This window comes from Heptranchias perlo, chromosome 38 (genome assembly GCF_035084215.1).
Source record: "Heptranchias perlo isolate sHepPer1 chromosome 38, sHepPer1.hap1, whole genome shotgun sequence".
NCBI lineage: Eukaryota > Metazoa > Chordata > Chondrichthyes > Hexanchiformes > Hexanchidae > Heptranchias > Heptranchias perlo.
In genome coordinates, this window is record NC_090362.1 from 13,410,769 (window position 1) to 13,435,536 (window position 24,768).

At 46.2% G+C, this 24,768-nt stretch overlaps 3 protein-coding genes across 4 annotated transcripts in view; all 3 read left to right on the top strand.

The window, feature by feature from the left end:
• The first annotated feature begins 1,352 nt into the window (after positions 1–1,352).
• On the top strand, positions 1,353–7,858 carry ngrn (neugrin, neurite outgrowth associated). Its single transcript, XM_067973480.1, has 3 exons — positions 1,353–1,569; positions 3,913–4,023; positions 6,067–7,858. The coding sequence occupies exons 1-3, from the start codon at positions 1,397–1,399 to the stop codon at positions 6,725–6,727; spliced, it is 945 nt and encodes a 314-aa protein (XP_067829581.1). The 5' UTR covers positions 1,353–1,396; the 3' UTR covers positions 6,728–7,858.
• Positions 7,859–9,731: 1,873 nt separating this feature from the next.
• Positions 9,732–14,097, top strand: hddc3 (HD domain containing 3). Of its 2 annotated transcripts, none has more exons than XM_067973275.1 (4): positions 9,732–9,935; positions 10,610–10,665; positions 12,279–12,515; positions 13,708–14,097. In XM_067973275.1, exons 1-4 carry the CDS (start codon positions 9,824–9,826, stop codon positions 13,864–13,866), a joined length of 564 nt encoding a protein of 187 aa, XP_067829376.1. In that variant the 5' UTR covers positions 9,732–9,823; the 3' UTR covers positions 13,867–14,097. The 2 variants fall into 2 exon arrangements, with proteins under 2 accessions (XP_067829376.1, XP_067829377.1); XM_067973276.1 differs by having other exon boundaries at positions 9,736–9,935; positions 12,279–12,519.
• A 1,187-nt stretch (positions 14,098–15,284) lies between these two features.
• Positions 15,285–24,768, top strand: part of vps33b (VPS33B late endosome and lysosome associated) — a 30,811-nt gene continuing 21,327 nt past the window's right edge. Inside the window, exons 1-5 of the mRNA XM_067973481.1 lie at positions 15,285–15,398; positions 16,193–16,273; positions 20,012–20,073; positions 21,298–21,347; positions 23,268–23,335. Coding sequence (XP_067829582.1) covers positions 15,309–15,398; positions 16,193–16,273; positions 20,012–20,073; positions 21,298–21,347; positions 23,268–23,335 — 351 coding nt within the window. The 5' untranslated portion in view covers positions 15,285–15,308. The remainder of the gene's footprint in view (positions 15,399–16,192; positions 16,274–20,011; positions 20,074–21,297; positions 21,348–23,267; positions 23,336–24,768) is intronic.

The window sequence follows — 24,768 nt, forward strand, 5'->3', positions numbered from 1 at the left end:
TGAGGCCCCACCTGCCCTCTCAGGTGGATGTAAAAGATCCCAAGGCACTATTTTGAAGAAGAGCAGAGGACTTCGCCCCAGTGTTCTGGCCAATATTTATCCCTCACTAAAAAGATTACCTGGTCATTATCACATTGCTGTTGTGGGACCTTGCTGTGTGTAAAACGGCTGCTGCGTTTCTTACATTACAACAGTCACTACAGTTCAAAAGTTCTTATTTGGCTGGAAAGTGCTTTGGGATATCCTGAAGTCGTGAATGGCACTATATAAATGCAAGTCTTTCTCTTTTTTTAGACCTCGAACTAAACCAGGTTCCTGCATGGCTGCTAGTAGTCATGTGGTAAATAGACAAAGAAAAGAATTTGCATAGCACCTTATCACATCTCAAAGTGCTTCAAAACCAATGAATTATTTTGAAGTGTAGCCTCTGTTGTTATGTAGGTAAACACGACAGCCAATTTGCACTCAGTAGGGTCTCACAATCAGCAATGAGATAAGTGGCCAATTAAACTGTTTTTGGTGATGTTGGTTAAGGGAGGAATGTCAGTCAGGACCGGGAGAACTCCCTGCTCTTCTTTAAAAAGTGGAATGGGATCTTTATAGTCAACCTGAACCACTGGAACAAGACAGACTTTTTAAGATCTCATCTGAAAGATGTCGTCTGCAACAGTGCAGCAATCACTCAGTACTACACCAGAGAGTCAGCCAAATTATATAATGACGTCCTGGGCTGAGGTTTAAATTCACAACCTTTTGAGCGAGAGTACTACAAACTGAGCCACAACGACACTTTGAGATTATTAAAATGCGCTTCGTTTTCACAAGGTGGGGGTAGTTCCAAAATATATTGAAATAATTTATTTTTGAGGGTTAAAATGTAGGCCCCAATGCATCACCTGGTGTTGTCTGGAGTCACACCGCCTAGATTTCATCCCTGGTCTACGACAAGTTAGCTGACCTCAGTTGGGAGGGGGTACTATAATTGGCTTCGGTGCATCTGGGTTTAGGAGGGAGGGTGGATAAAAATCAGCCAGTGTCCTGCTGGAAAATGCATGTTTGTGGACATTAGGTAAAGGACAGGATCAGCTTTGGCTGTGCCAACCCCATGGTCAAATATCCTGCTGACACTGGTGAAGAATTTCCACTGGGGTGAGGTTTTAAAAGGGAACCGGTTCCCCAGCAAGAATCAGCACCTTCAGGCGAGGAGGAGAGAAATTTATGGAATACAAATAAATTAATCAGCAGAGTGAGGAGCCTTTACAGATTGGTGTCTCTGTGATTGGGACCAATCCAACGGCGGAACGATTGTGCGGCGTGGTTTGTTTCCCTTGGTGCTGCAGTCGGTGGTGGGATGTGGCATTTTTTCCGGATCCGGTGAGGCCGGGCAGGCGGTGTGATGTGGGCCTCGATGGTGGCCTCGGCTCGGCGGGGCCTCCGGCCTGGGACACCGGCGCCGCGGCTCCGGCTTCAGGCCGTCATCTCCCCGCGGGGTTCGGCTCAGAGCAGGGCCTCCAGCAGCGGGGAAGGGGAGGCCGAGCCCGGGGTGGAGGAGTTGGAGGAAATAATCAGGTTAAGATCGTTAATTAAATCAGTCACCATTAGTTAACTCACAGTAACTACCGTAATAATTACCTGTAACTATAACTTAATTAAAATAGTAACACAAATCATTGATAACCATTAACTAGTGGTAACGACAGTACATTAATATTAACTAATAACTACACGGCAACAAAAGTAATTAATAACTGATAGGCATTAATAACTAACATAGTTACTACAAATCATTAATAACTATTAATCGTAACTACAAGCAATATTAAATAACGGTAACCAAAGCACAATGGTAACTAGTCGCTACAAGTTATTATTAATTACAATACATTAGTGTTATTCATGCACTAACAATTATTAACCAATAGTAACTTTATTATATTAATAAGAAATGAGTTGGTCTGTGGCATTGGTCAGAAATAATTGTGAATTAAGAGGTGAAAGGGAGGCAGGAACTTAAAACATTTTCAATCACCAGGGAAAGGGTTCTGAAAAAAATATTAGAACTAAAAGCTGACAAGTCCCCAGGTCCTGACGGACTTCATCCTCGGGTCTTAAAAGAAGTGGCTGCAGAGATAGCAGATGCATTGGTATTAATTTTCCAAAATTCCCTAGATTCTGGAAGGGTCCCATCAGATTGGAAAATAGCGAATGTAACTCCTCTATTCAAGAAAGGAGGGAGACAGAAAGCCGGAAACTACAGGCCAGTTAGCTTAACATCTGTCATAGGGAAAATGCTAGAATCTATTATTAAGGAAGTTATAGCAGGGCACTTAGAAAATCTCAATGCAATCAGGCAGAGTCAACACAGCTTTGTGAAAGGGAAATCATGTTTGACTATTAGAGTTCTTTGAGGAAGTAACAAGCAATGTGGATAAAGGGGATCCTGTGGCTGTGGTGTGCTTGGATTTCCAGAAGGCATTTGACAAGGTGCCTCATCAAAAGCTACTACACAAAATAAGCCTCATGGTGTAGAGGGTAACACATTAGCATGGACAAAGGATTGGGTTAGCTAACAGGAAGCAAAGAGTAGGCATAAATGGGTCATTTTCAGATTGGCAAGATGTAACGAGTGGATCAGTGCTGGGGCCTCAACTATTTACAATCTATATCAATGACTTAAATGAAGGGACCGAATGTATGGTTGCTAAATTTGCTGATGACACAAAGGTAGGTAGGAAAGTAAGTTGTGAAGAGGACATAAGGAGCCTGTAAAGGAATATAGATAGGTTAAGTGAGTGGACAAAAATTTGGCAGATGATGTGGGAAAATGTGAACTTGTCCACTTTGGCAGGAGGAATAGAAAAGCAGTATATTTAAATAGAGATTGCACAACTCTGAGGTACAGAGGGATCTGGGTGTCCTAGTACATGAATCACAAAAAGTTAGTATGCAGGTACAGCAAGTGATTAGGAAGGCAAATGGAATGTTGTCATTTATTGCAAGGGGAATGGAATATAAAAGTAGAGATGTTTTGCTACAGTTGTACAGGGCATTGGTGAGACCACATCTAGAACACTGTGCCGTTTTGGTCTCCTTATTTAAGAAAGGATATAATTGCTTTGGAGGCGGTTCAGAGAAGGTTCATTCTACTGATTCCTGGGATGAGGGGGCTATCTTATGAGGAAAGGTTGGACAAGTTGGGCCTGTATACATTGGAGTTTAGAAGAATGAGAGGTGATCTTATTGAAACATATTAGATCCTGAGGGGACTAGAAGGGGTAGATGCTGAGAGGATGTTTCCCCTTGTGGGAGAGACTAGAACTCGGGGCCACAGTTTAAAAATAAGGGGTCTCCCATTTAAGACTGAGATGAGGAGAAATTTTTTCTCAGGGTCGTGAGTCTGTGGAACTCCCTTCCCCAGAGTGCGGTGGAGGCAGGGTCATTCATCCTAAGGCTGTTTATACATTTTGCTGCCATCTCTATTTATTTATCTTCAATTCTTTTTCTCTAAGAAAAAGAGGCCAACGTTCCCTTTTAAATAAATCTATCAGATCTGACTGGGATTCGGTGCGGTAACTCTGGCAATGGTTGTGTTTAGTGTTTCAAAGGATTTTTGGCAAATATGGACAAGAATCCACAATTGTAGTTTTATCTAATATTTTTTGATAACCTGAAAATGCTCCTTAATCTTTGCGCTGTGTTCTATAAACCACGTTTTAAAAAAAAAATTAATAGTAACAGTAAATAAACAGTATTGGCAAATAGGAACTATAATCGAGAAAACAGCCAAACGTGGAAACAATTGCTATTTGACTACGATTATTTGTAACGTTTACTAAGGGTGCTTTTTGGAGTCTGAATTGACGAGTAGATTTCAGAAAATATTACTCTGCATTTTCCATCTCAATTTTGCAGAGCTGAGAAGAGGAAGCGGAAAGCTGTTAAGTTTCGGAGAATTCAGGCGGAGTTCGGTCTTTCTGGGGCCCCCCCACGGTCCCTAACGTCAGAGGCACTGCAGCAGATCAGGTAAAGGTTAAACCCGGTGCTGTTACACATGACGTGGCCTGTGTTTTGTCAGCCTGCAACTTTAAACAAATGCACGCATCGTGGCAAAGCTTCCCACCTAAAAACAGATTATCTGGTCGTTATCTCATTGCTGTTTGTGGGACCTTGCTGTGCGCAAATTGGCTGCTGCGTTTCCCTACATTACGACAGTGACTACTGCTTCAAAAAAGTGCTTCATTGATTGTGAAGCACTTTGGGGCGTCCTGAGGTTGTGAAAGGTGCTGTATAAATGCAAGTCTTCTTTCCCGATGGCTCGGTGTGGCAACGAGCACTGCAGACCCAGAATGTTCCTCGTTCGATCTCCAGTCTGTGTTGAGTCAGTCGGGGCACCAAAATTGGTCCCAGTGCCCTGAGCCAGCGAGAGAGAATAAAATCAGCCAGAGTTGCGTGGACGTCTGGCGTTCCCTGGATCAGGCCCGGCTGCAACGACCCCCTTGGTTGAGTAGCCCGATACTCGGCTCACGGATACAGGAGGGCAGACATCGTTTCCCGACTCTGGGATACGATGCGTCGGGCGCAGGGCACTTACCCTAGTGGCTGTTCTTCCCCTCGTGAACCTGGATAGCACGAAGACTGATCCTGTCCTCACTCCATTCCCACGCACACTCCAGTAGGAGTTTCTGGTTGGTAATTAGGAGCAGGGATCGTGCTCAACTTCTCCCCCTCCCCAGAACAAAGAAGTGCTGAGGCCAATTGTAGCTCCCAACCGCTGTCCTAGCTGAGATCAGTTGTATAGAAGCTTTTACGAGTTATGTAACCACCTTGTCTAGGCAACTCCGTTTAACGCAGGTGCTACATTTACTCACTACAGGGCTCTGTAATGCTTTAAAAAAGAAACAAAAAAAGAACTTGCATTTATATCGTGCCTTTCACAACACCCAGGACGTCCCAAAGTGCTTTTTCATTGTTGTGATGTCGGAAACACAATTTGCGCACAGCAAGATCCCACAAACAACAATGTGATAATGACCAAGTTTTGAAGGATGTTGGTTGAGGGATAAATATTGGACAGGAGACCAGGGAGAACTCTTCTGCTCTTCTTCGAAATAATGCCATGGGATCTTTTACATCCTCCTAAGAGGGCAGACAGGGCCTCGGTTTAACATCTCATCTGAAAGACGACACCTCCGACAATTCCGCGCTCCCTTGGTGCTGCACTGGAGTGTCAGCCTAGATTGTGTGCTCAAATCTCTGGAGTGGGACTTGAACCCACGACTCTCTGACTCAGAGGGGAGATTGCTACCCACTGAGCCTAAAACAAATCAGCATCCCAGGATCGAAACACGCTTCACATCGAGGGCATGGTGCAGCACAGATTCACCAGATCGATACCGGGGCTTAAAGGGTTAAATTACGAGGACAGGTTGCATAAACTAGGTTTGTATTCCATTGAGTTTAGAAGGTTGAGGGGTGATCTGATTGAGATGTTAAAAGCATTCGATAGGAGAGATATGGAGAAACTATTACCTCTGATGGGGGATCAAGAAGGAGGGCACAATCTGAAAATTAGAGCTAGGCCGTTCGTGAGTGAAATCTAGAAGCACTTTTTCACACAGGGTAGTGGAAATCTGGAGCTCTTTTTTTCCCCCTCTCCTCCCCCCGCCCCCCCAAAAAAAAGCTCTGGATGCTGGGGATTAATTGAAACTTTTTAAGACTGAGATCGGTAGATTTTTATGGGTAAGGGTATCAAGGAATACGGAATAAAGGCGGGTAAATGGAGTTGAGGTGCAGATCAGCCATGATCTAATTGAATGGCGGAATAGGCTCGAGGGGCCGAATGGCCGCCTCCTATTCCTGCGTCCTTTACTTGCTTTCATAACAAAAGCCACGGAACTTCAAAAGTAACTAATTGTACATGAAATGCTTTGGGATGTTTCTGAGGGATGTAATAAACCGGTAAATAAGTGCAATTCACTGGCTTGTTTCTGTATAAGCTTTTGTTCTCTAGCACGTTTAATTAGGCTTCAAACTGTGTAAAATTATTTGATTTCTAACATTTTTTAGGTTTTTGAAGGAGCAGTTTCCAGAGGAGTGGAGCGTGCCCCAGTTGGCGCAGGGATTTTTGGTGAGTGAGGATGTTATCCGGAGAGTGCTGAGGAGTAAGTTCATCCCTTCGTTACAGAGAAGGATGAAGCAAGATGCAAAAGTCAATGCAGCGACACTGACTCTCTCTCACGGAACAAAGCCACCAACTGCCATTTCACCTGGCGTACAGGTGCTGGCCAATCCTAAACAGGCCACCAAACAAGCAGTCGCACCCAGACTCTCCCAGGGGACCGTATCACTTCCGGTACTTTCTGAATTACAGGGCAGAGCGCACAGTCCCACCAACAAGGAGACGGGAAGAATCGTTCCCGTTCCACAGGGAGTCTGCACAAAACTTGCTGTTCAGTTCAGTCCTGATGCTGTGAAGGCCAGGACTGGGAGAAAGGTGGCTGCTCACCAGGAGAGGGAAGAGTGCGATGAAACCTGCCTCTCACCTGACACGGAGCAATCAACAGGAGCTCAGTGGACCGAGGAGGAATTGGAGAAACTCGCTGCAAGTGGGGTTGAAAACCAAATGAAAGTCGTACAGAAGGGCTACGAGTTTTATGACCAAGAAGGAAATTTTCTTTATAGGATTAATAACTTGGACTCCTGTAACAATCCCAAACAGGAAACCTAACTTGTGTGATTGAGTGACTTATGAATGAAAAGACTTGCATTTATATAGCACCTTTCATTACCTCAGGACGTACCAAAGCGCTTTACAGCCAATGAAGTACTTTTTGAAGTGTAGTCACTGTTGTGATGTAGGAAACGTGACAATTTGCGCACAGCAAGATCCCACAAACAACAATGTGATAATGATCGGATAATCCGTTTCAGTGATGTTGGTTGAGGGATAAATATTGTCCAGGACACCGGGGTGAACTCCCCTGCTCTTCAAAATAGTGCCATGGGATCTTTTACATCCACCTGAGTGGGTAGGTGTGGGGCCTTGGTTTAACGTCTCAACGGAAAGACGGCATCTCTGACAGTGTAGCACTCCGTCAGTACTGCAGTGGGAGTGTCAGCCTAGATTTTGTGCTTAAGTCACGGGAGTGGGATTTGAACCCACAGCCTCCTGACTCAGAGGCGAGAGTGCTACCCGCTGAGACAGGGCTGACACAAAAATGCAGCGAGCTCTTCAATTTTCTCCTCTCCTCTCGGTGCTGACCACTTGCTGGGATGTAGTTGTGTGACTACCACTTGCTTCTGGCCCCTCACCCAGGTAGCCATTCTCTGTGCACCTACACAGTGTGTGAAGGCTGACTATTTAACCGTGAGAAGCATCACAACCAAGCCCGATCTGGACCTCAGCGAGCGTGCACACGCGCGCGCACAGCGGGGACAGGATGCCCTCCGCAGGAGTCACTGGTCGGTGGGCAGGAGCGGGAGTTTCTATCTCAGTCACTGAGATCAGTAGTAGCACTGCAGCTGACAGTATGGAGCAGGAATTGAACTGTGTGGGTCTGTTTCATTCTGGGAAGTGAATGTAGTGGCTGAGCCATTGGGAAAACCGATTCTGTTAAGTTGGGATGTGTAAAGTAACGGATTTGTTCCGACAGTAACAGGAGGCACTGCTGCCATTAGTGAAATCCTGGATTGGGATATGGTGCGCTGATGTCACTGGGAAGGGCTTCCTCCTGTTCTGTTGCATTTCTGTAAAGTTTTGTGCATAGTTTATTTCAATATTAAAACAAAATCAAAGCCTCTGACATTTTTCCAATGGATGTACTGTTCCACCAGGTGTAATAAACGATGAAATAAAGAACTTGTCGCTGTCATTGTTTATATGTAAGGGGTTATTTTTTGCACAGCTTCAAGTACTCTCTGGTCAAATGCAGCACGGGTTAGATACAGAGTGAAGTTTCCTCTACACTGTCCCGTCAAACACTCCCAGGGCAGGTACAGCACGGGTTAGATACAGAGCGAAGCTCCCTCTACACTGTCCCGTCAAACACTCCCAGGGCAGGTACAGCACGGGTTAGGTACAGAGTAAAGCTCCCTTTACACTGTCCCATCAAACACTCCCAGGGCAGGTACAGCACGGGTTAGGTACAGAGTAAAACTCAGTGATTTTGATAATTGGGGCTATTTTGTGCTTTGCTTCTATGTTTATTGGGAACCGGGACAAAACTGTTCAAATATTTAAGGTTTAAGGTGGAAGCAAATTCAATAGTAACTTTCAAAAGGGAATTAGATAAGTACTTGAAGGGAAAAATTTACAGGGCTATGGGGAAAGAGCAGGGGCGAGTGGAATTAATTGGCTAACTCTTTCAAAGAGCCGGCACAGACATGTTGGGCTGAATGGCCTCCACCTGTGCTGTACCAACCATGATCACCTGAGGCCTTTTAATCCCATCAGTCGAGAGTGGATTCGAACCCGGGCCTGAGGGGGGAGGTGCCGGTGTGTGACCCATTCTATAGGAGAGGTATTTTTAAGAGTTTAGATGTTTTCTCCCCTCCTCTCATGAAGGCGCACAGACTCTGGCTGGGGCACAGTTCCACAAGTTGCAGATTCCCCCCTTGGTAACTCATCTAGTAATTCTTAATTTGTGAGTCTAGATGGTGAGTGTTGGCAAGCTAATCTACCATGTAGGGCATCATAGTTGATTCTGCCCTCACATGTGCATTGTCTAGCAGGGGGGGGGGGTGGTTACTGGATCGTGAGCAGGATCCTGCCTGATCTTTTCCCTCCCTGGCCCAGGTACCCTGCTGAGATCAATTAACTCAGAGTTGAACCTGGGTCCTTGTGGCTCAGGACACCAACTGGTACCTTTACCCAATAGGATGTGGCATATTATTAAATGAATGGACAACATGTTACGCAATCACATAGATCCTCCTATATCTGGTATGAAGTGTTTCTGACCTGACCGGCCCTGCTGTAGATATTTTGCAGTTGGGACCTGAAGATGTCCAACAGCAACACCCTCAATGTTGTCCCAAATTTTCCCTGTGCTAAATAATTAGCACAACAACAAAGATCTACACTGAGCATACAATTCTGTCCACAAACCTTACTTCCCTTTGTTACAATTTTGGGTCATAATGTTCTGGAAAAATTTCCCATTCAGTTTTGCTATGTCAACTGTCACGTTGTAGTTACTGGCCACCAGGTGCCACTGTCGAGTGAGTTTCAGAAATTTCCTTCCCAACTCCATTGGCATCTTACGCATAAAAAAAACTTTCACTATTCATCAACAGATGTAAGAGTAATTTACGAGTTAGATTTTCTGAGACAATCGCCCCTCTCCTCCTGTGAGAGAAACACAGCGTAACTTTAAAAAAACTTCAGAAGACTGGACTGTTAAACTTTTCAGCGTGTGTCTGTATTTTGACCGTATAGTAAAGGAGAATGGAATGTAAATTGGTCAGAAGTTATGCTGGATTTTTTTCCCCGTGGGTGTCAGGTCCCCAGTTAAACTGCAGAGTCTGGCTGCGGCTTGGGGTGGGAAGGAGATTAAAAGTTTGGAAGGAGATTAAAAGTTTGGAAGGAGTTGGGTGGGTGTCGGTCTTATTTGGGAATTTGTGCTTCTTGGGGATTGCCAGGGAGTATTTCCTGGAATTATGCTCCTGTGTACTGGGACTTTTCCTGGTTGTAGGAATTAATCCTCAGGAATCTCCTGCCATCTGTGGGGAGTGTGCTTTCTCCGCTCCTGCTGTATCGCCGATCCCCAGTCCTGCTCCGGCTCCAGCTCCGCTTCTTGCCGCTGATCCGGATGCGGAAGTCGCAATGAGTTCTGATGTGCAGCAGATCCTGGAAGCCGCTGATTTTGCTGCAAAAAAGCACAAAAATCAACGGCGCAACGACCCCGAGGGAACCCCATACATCAACCACCCGCTGGGTAAGGAGGGGAGGAGAGGGATTCAAACCCGATCCCCAAATCCTTAAACGAACAGGTTTCCTTTTAAAAAAAATTCCTTTCACACTGAATAAAATTTGAACGTGAAAAGTACCAAATGTTTTGTGTGGGGAAAAAAAAGTTTAACTCTTGACAAACTCTCCAATTTACTTAAAAGTCCAGTCGCAATGGAAGAAGAGCCGGTGATGAGCTGAGTCGGGGGTGTTTGTAACTTAAGTTTTCAGTGAACTTTTACAAGAGTTGGAGCAGTAATCCTGCTCCCAATTTGCTTTGGATTCTCCTTCAGTGCCCTTGGGCTGGGCAGCCGGTCAAAATGCTTCAATTCTCCAGCCCTGGTGCGATCTCCGTTTTTTTTTGTTAGATTCTCTGAGCTCAGAGAAGCTCCTTTTGGGAGGGGAAAAAAAATCAGCCAGGGCTCCTGCTCGCAGTTGCTATCCAGTGACCACCCAGTACTGCACTGAAGTGTCAGCCTAGATTTTATTGTCAAGTCTGTGGAGTGGGATTTGAACCTCTGATTGTCTGACTCAGAGGCAAGAGCACTACCCACTGAGCCACAGTTAACACAATATTTTTTCAGTGTGTTTAGTTTGAAAGTTTCCTGATAAAAACGTCACTCTTAGTCAGGATTTCATCACTGTTTTTCTGTTCGTTTACAGGTGTTTCCCGAATCTTGTCCCATGAAGCTGCAATCACAGATGTGGTCGTCTTACAGGTAAACGTCACAAAAATCAGCTTCGTTGCCATCGTGCCAAACTCAACTCAGTCATTTCCAGAATTCCCAGAGTTTGAACAGGAGCAATGATGTTTTCTCCCCCAAATTTCCCATTTTCCTCTCCTGTCCGTGTTGATTCCTCTGTGATTTATAGAACTTTACCAAGCAGGAAGGAGTCCATTTGGCCCATCGTGCCTGTGCCGGCTCTCTGAAACAGCTGCTCACTCAGTCCCACTCCCCTGACCCTTTCCCCAAACCCTTTCAAGTTGTTTAAAAGTATTTATCTACTTATCTTTTAAATGCTATTATGGATTCTGCTTCTACTGTTGTTTCTGGTCAGGCACTCTATGTGGCAATAGTCTGCGTTTAAAAAAAAATCTCCTACCCTCTCCCTTTGTTCTTTGGGTGATCTTAAATTTATGCCTTTTATTACTGACTCATGATAAAAAGTTTCCCCGACTTACCTAATCAAAACTCCTCATAAATTCGAACACTGCCATCACATCCCCTCTTAACTTTCTCTATTCTTGTGAAAACAATGGCATTTTCTCCAGTGTCTTCTCAAAACAAATGCTTCTCATTTCTGGTATCACATTATTGAATCTATCGTACACCCTGACATTCTTTCTGAAGTAGGTGTAACTGGAGCTGGGGCATGGTTCCACAGGCCCTCTCAGACCTCACCCTAGCGGTCACTCTTCAAGTGTGCGGCCGCTCAGTGAGTGCAGGCGGACTATTTGACCAGGGAAGACATCACAGCTCATCTGAGGCACACTTTGCAACAGGAGTCACTGGATAGCAATCAGGAGTGGCAACCCAGGCTGATTTTTCTCCTCTCTAGCCAAAGGGGCCACTGTGGCAAATTGTAGCCCTCCCCCTCCCCCTCCCCCTCCCCAACCCCACCTCGTGCTGACCCAGCTGAGATCAGACACTGAGCACAGACCAGGGATTGAATCTGGGACCCATCTGGTCTGTAAAGTTGGAGGAGAACAAGATGATTGTCCTTGACTCACACTGAAGTTGATGTGTGAACACTGTTTGGAAGTTAAGTGAGTCGTCACCATTTGGGACTGGTTGTTTTCACACCTTCTGGCACTTGTTATGTAAAGCTGTACAGTACTCGGCACGGGTTAAATGTGAAAATTGGTAGGAATAGGACTTGACACGGCACCAAATCAATCAGCTTAAACATGATTGTCTGCTTACATCATAAGTGAAAACTACTTAGAACTGCATAGAAATTATAGCACAGAAACAGGCCATTCGACCCAACTGGTCCGTGCTGGTGCTAATGCTCCACACGAGCCTCCTCCCTCCCTACTCCATCGAATCCTGCCAGCATATCCTTCAATAATGTATCATTATGAAATGCAGCAGCACTGACTATGTCGCAGTCCCTGGGTGTCAGCTTCAATTAGGTGCTCAAGTCCTGAAATGGGGCTTGAACCCATAACCTTCTAACTCAGAGGTGAATGTATTACCAACCCAGCCTTGGCCTTGGCAGGGTTGGTACTGAGATGCCTGACACTCGTGTCCTGACACTGAGATACATAATAATTCAACTCCGACGCGTGGAACTAATGAGATTTTCTCTTTCTTTGCTCCCTTGCAAGGCTGCGCTTCTTCATGACACTGTTGAAGATACAGACACGACATTTGCGGAGATTGAGGAGAAGTTTGGAGAGAAGGTGCGGAGTATTGTTGCTGAGGTGACGGATGATAAGTCTCTGTTGAAGGAGGAGAGGAAGCAGCGGCAGATTGAACATGCGCCTCACTGCAGCCGTGAAGCCAAACTGGTGAAACTGGCAGATAAATTATACAACCTGCGGGATCTCAAACGCTGCACTCCAGTAGGTCAGGGCCGCAGTCCTTTGTAATTGTTTCTCTTCCTCCCAACTCTACAGCCCACGTTTAATTGCCGTTGGGTTCCCTGATCTCAGGAATGCTTCTTTTAGTGTCAAGTGTTGGTGCATTAGGTGGGGAAAAACAGCCAGGGTTTCCAACCCCGGTTGTGATCCAATGACCTCTTGCTGGAAAGTGCATGCGTGTAGAGTTGGGCGAGTTGTGGATTCAAGCCCGCTCCAGGACATTAGCACCTAATCCAGACTAGCACATAAACTAGAGTAGTATTGCAGTGCAGTACTGGAGGAGTGCTGCATTGTCAGAGGGTAGTAGGTCTGTGGAATTTGCTGCCCCAGGAAGCTGTGGAAGCTACATCATTAAATAAATTTAAAACAGAAATAGACAGTTTCCTAGAAGTAAAGGGAATTAGGGGTTACGGGGAGCGGGCAGGAAATTGGACATGAATTTAGATTTGAGGTTAGGATCAGATCAGCCATGATCTTATTGAATGGCGGAGCAGGCTTGAGGGGCCGATTGGCCTACTCCTGCTCCTATTTCTTATGTTCTTATGTTAGGTGCTGACCTTTGGAAAATACATTAATCCGAGGCCCTGTTTGCCTGTTATGGTGGCCCAGGTGAATGTTAAAGATTCTATGGCATTATTTTAAGAAGAACTGCCTGGAATGCACTGCCTGAAAGGGCGGTGGAAGCAGATTCAATAGTAACTTTCAAAAGGGACTTGAAAAAGAAACATTTGTAGGGCTATGAGGAAAGAGCAGGGGAATGGGACTAATCGGATAGCTCTCTCAAAAAGCCAACACAGGCATGATAGGCCAAATGGCCTCCATCTGTGCTGTACCTACTGTGATACCGTGAACTGGGAGATCTCCCCGATGTCCTGGCCAACATTCCTCCCTCAAACAACAACACTAAAAACAGAGTAAATGGCCATTCATCTCATTGCTGTTTGTGGGACCTTGCTGTGTGTAAAATGACTGCCACATTTAGCTACAAAACAGTCACTGCACTTAAAAATGATTAGTTGTCTGTCCAGCGCTCTGTGGGATGTGATAAGATGCTATGTAAATGCAAGTCTTTCTTTCTGTGAAAGAATGAATTGTAATAGAGGGTTGAGGAACCTCTGGTGGAAATGGATGCCTATCTCACCCTGACTTTTGTTCTGTTTTAATTCTTGTTCAGGGTGGACGGAGAGACGGGTTGAAGAATATTTCATCTGGGCTTCCCAAGTCGTTGGTGGACTTAGAGGAACCAATCAGGTCCTGGAAAAGAGCCTGGATGCACTGTTCAAAGAAAGAAACATTCTTACTGGATAACAGGATTCTGTTTGAAAAAGATTAAACTTCATAGGATCAGGCAATGAATGTACTGCTGTGTCTATTCAGAACTGTTCATTTTACAGTAATAATCATTCTGCACTGAGGTAAAAATCTCTAAATCTAAATATTCAGAAATGTGCTCGCACTCAGTTTCGGTGCCTGATGGGTTTTTTCGCCTACTCAGTTATTTTGTTGCCATGAATTCCTCCATGGTTTGTACTGTTTTGAAATAAAGGTTCTTTGTTTTGTTGGACGTATGTTCTTGAGTCACGAACTGTACTATTAGCTAATTGGTGTGAATTGATTCTAAATAATTGACTGGGAAGCAGAGGGCCTTCTTTAAAATGGGTCTTCCATTTTTCATCCACAAAGATCTTGATAGCAGGTACATTTTAATTGGGGGGTTTCTTTATAAAATCTTCTTAAACCAAACTATTGAGGATTCCACACGGGAAGAATTTCTATTTGCCTGATATGAATGCACACTGTGTCTCTGTAGAGAATCAGCCTTCTTACCTAAATCCAGAGAGCTTAGGCGCATGTTGGCATTGGCAAGTTTGAGGGACCCCCAACTACGCACAGAGGTATCACTGAAGGCTAAAATCGCATGGCTAACCAACACAGAGCACTGGTAAGCCTCCTGCTGCCAGAATCACCCTATTCATTCCGGCATGGACTTGCAGGTTTAAGTGGAGACAAGTGAGGAGAATCCCAGTTGCCATTGACAGGCCCACCATTCCACAGAATTTCAATCCGCAGATTTGGCATCTTGAACCTAAAAGGACGTTGCTTACCTCCCATTCCCAGGGAGGGCGGTTTATTCAGTAAATTAGTTTTTGTACTTTTTGTCCCTAATTACAATGAATCCATGTATTTTTTCATTTACTCAGTCATTCTTGCTTTCGGATAGTGAATCGTGCTGCAGCAGAATTCCACAGATTGAAGCAATTCTCCTGAAAATCACTGAGGTGATCATTTTTCATCTGTCTAAACGGTGTCAGCAGGCTACTTGTTTTTGAGGTGGCACCACTACTGAGATCAGACAGTGCCTGCAGATACGCACATTCCAGAGATCAGGAGCAGCAAGCCTAGCTGATTTATTTTCCCATGCATTGCTCAGGGCCGCTAACATCAACAGTGGTCCCCCAACTGCCATCCCTTCAAAGCGGGAAAGAGAAAAAGAAAGTGGTTTCCTCAAACACATCAACCTCTATCCTCAAGTGATTGGCCCATTCTTTTGGGGTTAGATATTTGCGACACCCAATAGCGTCAAACTTCTTTATGAGGATGAACTGATGAACTGTAACTCGGTATCTGTGAAAAGGGAATTGAAGGAGCTCCATTTCCAGGACTGAGGCCTATGGCGCCATGAGAAGCCTCTACTCCCGTTGCTAGGGGACGTGGTGCCGCTGCATCTTGCCGGAAGTGGCTGCAGTGCCCCCGGAAGCGGTTCCCCGGTAGAAGATGGCGGGCCGCTGGGACGCTCCGGAGCTGCCGGACTTCGACATCTTGAAGCGATTGGCCCGGGACCAACTCATCTACTTACTGGAGCAGGTGAGAGGCGCCGAGCCGGGCCGGGAACCGGACTCTCCCCACCCCCAAATAAACTCTAACTCCGATCGGGGCCGAACCGACTGACCGACCCGCACTGACAGGGCCGGACCGACTGACCGACCCGCACTGACAGGGCCGGACCGACTGACCGACCCGCACTGACAGGGCCGGACCGACTGACCGACCCGCACTGACAGGGCCGGACCGACCGACCGACCGACCCGCACTGACAGGGCCGGACCGACCCGCACTGACAGGGCCGGACCGACCCGCACTGACCGGGGCCGGACCGACTGACCCGCACTGACCGACCGATCCGCACTGACAGGGGCCGGACCGACTGACCCGCACTGACCGACCGACCCGCACTGGCCGGGGTCGGACCGACTGACCCGCACTGACCGGGGCCGAACCGACCGACCGACCCGCACTGACCGGGGTCGGACCGACCGACTGACCCGCACTGACCGGGGCCGAACCGACCGACCGACCCGCACTGACCGGGGTCGGACCGACCGACTGACCCGCACTGACCGACCGACCCGCACTGACCGGGGTCGGACCGACTGACTGACCCGCACTGACCGACCGATCCGCACTGACAGGGGCCGGACCGACTGACCCGCACTGACCGACCGACCCGCACTGACCGGGGCCGGACCGACCGACTGATGGAACTGCGCTCACACAGGGATAGTACATTTATCTGTATTTTCGAAGAAGCTGGAAAGTGAGTTGATTTAGTTCCTTGTTTCCGTTCCTTCTCCTTTCTGATGGAATCTGCTTGTGCTCAGTTGCCAGGCAAGAAGGATTTGTTTATTGAAGCTGATCTGATGAGCCCTCTGGACCGCATCGCAAATGTCTCCATCTTGAAGGTAGGACGACTCTTGACTGCTGAATGTATGAGACACAGGGTCATTTAAATAATGTCTTAAGCCCCGATTGCTCCCGCTCTTACTCTCTCTCTGAACCTATCCTGATTATATCAGTTCCAACAAATCCTTTGTGACCAAGGCCAAGGCACATCTTCCTCCACTGCCACCTCTTTGCTTCACCTTGGTTCCATCCCTACCAATAGATTTTTGTTAGCCAAGGGTATTAAGGGATATGGAGCCAAGGGGGGTGGTTGCAGTTAGGATACAGATCAGACATGATATCCATGAATGGAGGAACAGGCTCGAGGGGCTGAGTGGCCTCCTCCTGTTCCTATGTTCCTATAGACACAGGTTCAGCTCCACCTCTCCACCACTTTTCTCAATCCCACAACCATCTTCCTGCTGTCAGACTGCCTGACTGATGTTAAGTCACGAATGAGCTGGAATTTCCTTGCAGTTGAATATCTGAATGATTCAGCCATTGGCTTCAGCCCCCACCAAAAACTCTGCACCCTTTCCATTAAAGGTCAGAAATGGGGATGTTCGCTGATGATTGCACAGTGTTCAATTCCATTTGCAACCCCTTAAATGACGAAGCAGTCCGAGCCTGCATGCAGCAAGACCTGGACAACATCCAGGCTTGGGCTCATAAGTGGCAAATAACATTCGTGCCAGGCAATGACCATCTCCCACAAGAGAGTCTAACCACCTCCCCTTGACATTCAACAGCATTACCATCGCCAAATCCCCCACCATCAACATCCTGGGGGTCACCATTGACCAGAAACTTAACTGGACCAGCCATATAAATACTGTGGCTACAAGAGCAGATCAGAGGCTGAGTATTCTGCGGCGAATGACTCACCTCCTGACTCCCCAAAGCCTTTCCACCATTTACAAGGCACAAGTCAGGAATGTGATGGAATACTCTCCACTTGCTTGGATGAGTGCAGCTCCAACAACACTCAAGAAGCTTGACACCATCCAGGACAAAGCAGCCCGCTTGATTGGCACCCCATCCACCACCCTAAACATTCACTACCTTCACCACCGGCACACAGTGGCTGCAATGTGTACCATCCACAGGATGCACTGCAGCAACTCGCCAAGGCTACTTCAACAGCACCTCCCAAACCTGCGACCTCTACTACCTAGAAGGACAAGAGCAGCAGGTACATGGTAACAACACCACCTGCACGTTCCCCTCCAAGTCACACACCATCCCGACTTGGAAATATATCGCCGTTCCTTCATCGTCGCTGGGTCAAAATCCTGGAACTCCCTACCTAATAGCACTGTGGGAGAACCTTCACCACACGGACTGCAGTGGTTCAAGAAGGCGGCTCACCACCACCTTCTCAAGGGCAATTAGGGATGGGCAATAAATGCCGGCCTCGCCAGCGACGCCCACATCCCATGAACGAATAAAAAAAAACTCCACCCCCTTCCTTGGCTGCTCACTCAGGCTGAACCAGTCTGCGTGTAACCTTGGGGTTCTAGTCAACCCACAGCTGAGTTTCAAACCCCACATCCTATCGGCTGCCAACCCCGTAATATTGCCTGCACCCGCACTGCTGTCAAAACCTTTATCCATGCCTCTGGATGACACTCCAGTGCAGCAATGAGGGAGTGCTGCTGTGCCCAAGGTGCAGTCCTTTGGAAGCATTGTTCACCTGAAATTCTGTCCACCTGTTGACGATTCCTCGGCACTATTGGAAGAAGAGCAGGGAGGATTTCCCACGGTTCTGGGCCAACTTCAACCAACACCAATAAAACAACAGATCAACTGGTGATTCAACTCATTGCAGTCTCTGGGCATTGCTGTCACACTATGGCTGCCATGTTTGCCTAATTAAAAACAGTTATTGCACTCTAAAGTAATTCCTTGTGTGAAGCACTTTGAGTGATTTTGATATGATAGGGCTCTATATGCAAGTATTTGGGGGGCGGGGGGTGCTTACATTTCATGTCGGATACTTCATCAGAATTTGTGAAGAGTCTCCACCCAAAATGTGAAATCTTTCTTCCCGTTTAGATGTTGATAGACCTAAGAACATAAGAACATAAGAAATAGGAGCAGGAGTAGGCCAATCGGCCCCTCGAGCCTGCTCCGCCATTCAATAAGATCATGGCTGATCTGATCCTAACCTCAAATCTAAATTCATGTCCAATTTCCTGCCCGCTCCCCGTAACCCCTAATTCCCTTTACTTCTAGGAAACTGTCTATTTCTGTTTTAAATTTATTTAATGATGTAGCTTCCACAGCTTCCTGGGGCAGCAAATTCCACAGACCTACTACCCTCTGAGTGAAGAAGTTTCTCCTCATCTCAGTTTTGAAAGAGCAGCCCCTTATTCTAAGATTATACCCCCAGTTCTAGTTTCACCCACCCTTGGGAACATCCTTACCGCATCCACCCGATCAAGCCCCTTCACAATCTTATATGTTTCAATAAGATCGCCTCTCATTCTTCTGAACTCCAATGAGTAGAGTCCCAATCTACTCAACCTCTCCTTATATGCCCCCTCATTCCCGGGATTAACCGAGTGAACCTTCTTTGTACTGCCTCGAGAGCAAGTATTTCTTTTCTTAAGTATGGACACCAAAACTGTATGCAGTATTCCAGGTGCGGTCTCACCAATACCTTGTATAACTGCAGCAATACTTCCCTGTTTTTATATTCTATACCCCTAGCAATAAAAGCCAACATTCCGTTGGCCTTCTTGATCACCTGCTGCACCTGCATACTAACTTTTTGATCTTCTTGCACTAGGACCCCCTGATCCCTTTGTACTGCAGTACTTTCCAGTTTCTCGCCATTAAGATAATAACTTGCTCTCTGATTTTTCCTGCCAAAGTGCATAACCTCACATTTTCCAATATTGTATTGCATCTGCCAAATCTCCGCCCACTCACCCAGCCTGTCTATATCCCCTTGTAGGTTTTTTATGTCCTCCTCACCCTCTACTTTCCCTCCCATCTTTGTATCATCTGCAAACTTTGATATGTTACACTCGGTCCCCTCCTCCAAATCGTTAATATAGATTGTAAAGAGTTGGGGACCCAGCACCGACCCCTGCGGAACACCACTGGCTACTGGTTGCCAGTCCGAGAATGAACCGTTTATCCCAACTCTCTGCTTCCTGTTAGATAACCAATCCTCCACCCATGCCAGAATATTACCCCCAATCCAGTGATTCTTTATCTTGAGCAATAATCTTTTATGTGGCACCTTGTCGAATGCCTTCTGGAAGTCTAAATACACTACGTCCACTGGTTCCCCTTTATCCACCCTGTACGTTATGTCCTCAAAGAACTCAAGCAAATTTGTCAGACATGACTTCCCCTTCGTAAAGCCATGCTGACTTTGTCCTATTAAATTATGTTTATCCAAATGTTCCGCTAATGTCTCCTTAATAATAGACTCCAAAATTTTACCCACCACAGATGTTAGGCTAACTGGTCTATAATTTCCAGCCTTCTGCCTACCACCCTTTTTAAATAAGGGTGTTACATTAGCAGTTTTCCAATCTGCCGGGACCTTTGCCGAGTCCAGAGAATTTTGGAAAATTATTACCAAAGCATCCACAATCCCTACTACCTGTCGTGTGTTTCCAACATTTACTGGTTTTATTTCAACAGATTTTAGTTTATTAGTGATTTGATGTTAGATTGAATAAAATGTACGGCCATGAGCTGGAGAGAGCTCTTCATTGACTATTTTTCTGTTTGTTTTACAGCAACATGACGTGGAGAAGTTGTACAAGTTGGACAATAAACTAGTTCAGGGAGTAAGTGACCAGTGAGTATTACTCAGTGTGGGGGAGAGGGTCAGTGAGTATTACCGGAGAAGGTTCACTAGGTTGATTCTGGGTATGGAAGGGTTGTCTTATGAGGAAAGATTGAACAGGTTGGGTCTATACTCATTGGAGTTTAGAAGAATGAGAGGAGATCTTATTGAAACGTACAAGATTCTGAGGGGACTGGATAGGGTAGATGCTGAGAGGATGTTACCCCTCATGGGGGAATCTAAAACTAGGGGGCATAGTCTCAGAATAAGGGGTTGCCCGTTTAAGACGGAAATGAGGAGGAATTTCTTCTCCCAGAGGGTTGTGAATCTTTGGAATTCTTTACCCCAAAAAACTGTGGAGCTGAGTCATTGAATACATTCAAGGCTGAGTTAGACAAATTTTTGATCAGCAAGGATATGGGGAAAAGGCGGGAAAGTGGAGTTGAGGTAAAAATCAGATCAGCCATGATCTCATTGAATGGTGAAGCAGGCTCGAGGGGCCAAATGGCCTACTCCTGCTCCTATCTCTTATGGTCTACTTCGTGTGTGGGAGAGGGTCATTGAGTATTACTCTGTGTGGGAGGGTCAGTGAATATTACTCAGCGTGTGGGAGGGTCAGTGAGTATTACTCAGCGTGTGGGAGGGTCAGTGAGTATTACTCAGCGTGTGGGAGGGTCAGTGAGTATTACTCAGCGTGTGAGAGAGTCAGTGAGTATTACTCAGTGATGAGACGCTGTCTGCCGGTGACTCAGTGGTTAGACGCTGTCTGCCGGTGACTCAGTGGTTAGACGCTGTCTGCCGGTGACTCAGTGGTTAGACGCTGTCTGCCGGTGACTCAGTGGTTAGACGCTGTCTGCCGGTGACTCAGTGGTTAGACGCTGTCTGTCGGTGACTCAGTGGTTAGACACTGTCTGTCAGTGACTCAGTGGTTAGACGCTGTCTGTCGGTGACTCAGTGGTTAGACACTGTCTGTCGGTGACTCAGTGGTTAGACGCTGTCTGTCGGTGACTCAGTGGTTAGACGCTGTCTGCCGGTGACTCAGTGGTTAGATGCTGTCTGTCGGTGACTCAGTGGTTAGACGCTGTCTGTCGGTGACTCAGTGGTTAGACGCTGTCTGTCGGTGATAGTCGGTGGTGCAATATGAGTTGATGGTGAGGCTTGTCGACTGTTCGTTATGTTAGTGATTCCCGAGTCCTGAATGTTTACTCTTTGTGTCATATCTGTTTTCTTTCACAGACTGTGTTTTCTGGTCAGACCTCGGATCGCCAGCGTAAAGCATGTAGCAGGTAGGAGAACTCACACACTGCCTTCAATATATATCTGTGTGTTTGTGTGTGTGTGTGTTTTTTATATATATATATATATATATATATATACATACATACATACACCTCAGTATTGCACTGAAGTGTCAGCCTTGATTTTGTCCAGAGACTTGAGCACATAATCTAGACTGACACTCCAGTGCAGTATTGAGCGAGTGCTGCACTGTCGGAGGTACTGTCTTTCAGATGAGATGTTAAACCGAGGCCCCGTCTGACCTCTTAGGTGGATGTAAATGATTGGAAGAAGAGCAAGGGAGTTCTCCCCGATACTCTAGCCAATATTTATCACTTCACCAACACCTAAAACAGGTGATCTGGTCATTATCTCATTGTTGTTTGTGGGATCTTGCTGTGCGCAAATTGGCTGCCACGTTTCCTACATTACAACAGTGACTACACTTCAAAAGCATTCATTGGTTGTAAAGTGCTTTGGGACATTCTGAGGTTGTGAAAGGCGCGGTATAAATGAAAGTCTTCCTTTATGTTCTTTCAAGATGTGTAAATTACATTACCAGATTGGGTGGGTTCAGAGGAAGGGCAGAAATAATTATTTAGTGTAATATAATCAAAAAATATAGACTAGGAAGGTCCCTGGTCTGTGCTGAGCTAACTGACCTCACCTTGGGCATTGATAGGGGCTTGACAATTGAACACAGCTCCCCTGAGCTCCTGATGGGAACTGTGTGTAATGGGACGTTGGACTCGGCTGTGAAGTGCCCTCCCACAGTTTAATATCCTGCCAATACTTATCGTCAAGGTTCACACATGTAGAATAACTGGGATGAGATACTGGAATGCTGCCAGTACCCTGAGTCAGGGAACAAAGAGAGAACATTGGAGAGGAAGTCCAAAAAAAAGTTTCTCCCCCCGTCTCCTATTCCTTTTTAAGCTGCTTTTGTACCATGCTCTATTCCAGAGCCCAGACCTGTAGCTGGCCACTAGCAAATGTGCAGCGGTGTTCTAGAGTGATTAGTTCCCACAGTTTTCCTTCACGATCTACAGAAAGGCTCCTGGTAGCTTCCTCTGAGTCACTTGAGTTTGGGAGCTCACTTGGGAGATTCAGAGCGTCAATTCCACAACATGCCACATGGTGGAGCAGCATGTCAGTGTACCAATGTACTGCACCAACAAGCCTATCCCCATACTCTACAGTTTTTATATTTTACAAATTTTATCCCTGCTTTCCCAAACACGCTGACTCGTGTTGGAGTGCTGATGTACAATGTGTCAGCATTTGCAATAGAGAACAGGAGGAAACCCAAGGTTAAGTAGGATAAAAAGTACAGAGTTATCCAGAATTATACACAATAGCTTCATAGCCCAGCCTGTGCCTTAAGAAAGAACAAATGTGAATTAATATAGCGCCTTTCACAACCTCATTACGTCCCAATGTGCTTCACAATGAATTACTTTTGAAATGTATTCACTGTTGTAATGTAGGCAAACATGGCAGGCAATTTGCGCACAGCAAGGTCCCAAAAACAGCAATGAGATAACGACCAGGTAATCTGTTTTTTAGTGATGTTGGTTGAGGGATAAATGTTGGCCCAGGACTCCGGGGAGAACTCCCCTCCTCTTCTTTGAAATAGTGCAGTGGGATCTTTTACATCCTACTGAGAGGGCAGACGGGTCCTCGGTTTAACGTCTCATCTGAAATATGTTAAATCCACTCTCATGATTGATTGACAGACCTTGTGAATACCATTAATTGTACATAAAGTAGAATAATCCAATTGATGATGAGTTTTTTCCCCTCACATTTACGTAAATACTTTTTCAATTTTTTTTTCAATTGGTGTGGGGACATTGCTTTGCCTGTGTTTATAAACGCTATGTTAGTGCTACAGACATCACGTGACTGTTTCCTCTTTCTTTCTCCAGAGATCGTCAACGCAGACAAAGGTGCCGGCAAACTGCGCAAATACAAGATCATATTCACTCCTCAAAAGGTGAACAGACAGGACACAGCTGCCTTGGGCCGAAGTAGAGCAGGGTGCGATAGAGAAACAGCTCCACATACAGACCAGGGAGTTGGCAGGTTAAATTCCCAGTCCGTGCTGATTCGCTGACTTCAGCCAAGGCAGCAGTTTGAAAGAAAACAAAGAGAAAGAACTTGGATTTATAAAGCGCCTTTCACGACCTCGATGTCCCAAAGCGTTTTACAGCCAATGAAGTACTTTTGAAGTGTAATTACTGTTGTAATGTAGGAAACCCAGCAGCACAGCAAGCTCCCACAAACAGCAATGTGATAATGACCAGATAATCAGTTTTAGTGATGTTGAGTGAGGGATAAATATTGGCCAGGAAACTGGGGAGAACTCCCCTGCTCTTGTTCGAAATAGAGCTGCGGGATCTTTTACATCCACTTGAGAGGGCAGACGGGGCTTCGGTTTAACATCTCATCCAAAAAACCACACTTCCGACAGTGTAGCTCTCCCTTAGTACAGCACTGGGAACATCAGCCTGGATTTTGTGTTCAAGTCTCTGGAGTGGGACCTGAACCCATGACCTTCTGACTTAGAGGCGAGAGCGTTTACCCACTGAGCCACAGCTGACGTGTTTCACTTAGCCTCAGTGCCCTTGGGATAGGGAGTAGAACAAATATCAGCTGGGACTCCTGCCGGTGAAACTAGCTGTAAAGCGTGGATGTTGGTTGTGGTCAGGATTGGGGTTCGGCCGTGATGCCCCAACAGTCAAATAGGTGGCTGGTGTTCGGTCTCTAGGCTCACCTGCATCAAATTAGCAGCAGTAAGATGCACAAGCAATTGAAGAATGGCCGCTTGGGGTGAGGTACCGGAGGACTGGCATTGCCTGTGAAACTGACCCACTGCACGGCTTGCTAATTTTAGGTAAGGGGAGAAACCCAACCAGACACTGTACTTGCTCACTTGTGATTTTTTTGTAGGGACAGATTCCAAATTTCTGCTCTTTTGGCTGTGAAGTGATTATTAGATTATTTTACGTGGGTGGCACTAGCCTGGCCCCATGGCACCACTCCCCACTATTTACTTTCCCATTTGGCACTGCTGTCCGCTCAGCCGGTGAAACCAATGGCATTTCACAAGACCCATTAAAAGTGGATCTTCGCCTCCAGAAGAAGGTGGGTGGTGTTGCGCTGTTTATATTTCCAAGTGCAGCTGAGAACTCTGCATTTGCTGTAGGCAGCTAACAGCACTTAGTAAGTGCCCCCCAGTAATAAACTTATACAGTAACTCTGCAGCAACTCGCCCAGGCTTCTTCGACAGCACCTCTCTAACCCGCCACCTCCACCACGTGGAAAGACAAAGGCAGCTGGTGCATAGGAACGCCATCACCTCCAAGTTCCCCTCCAAGTTACACACCATCATGACTTGGAAATATATTGCCGTTCCTTCATCGTCGC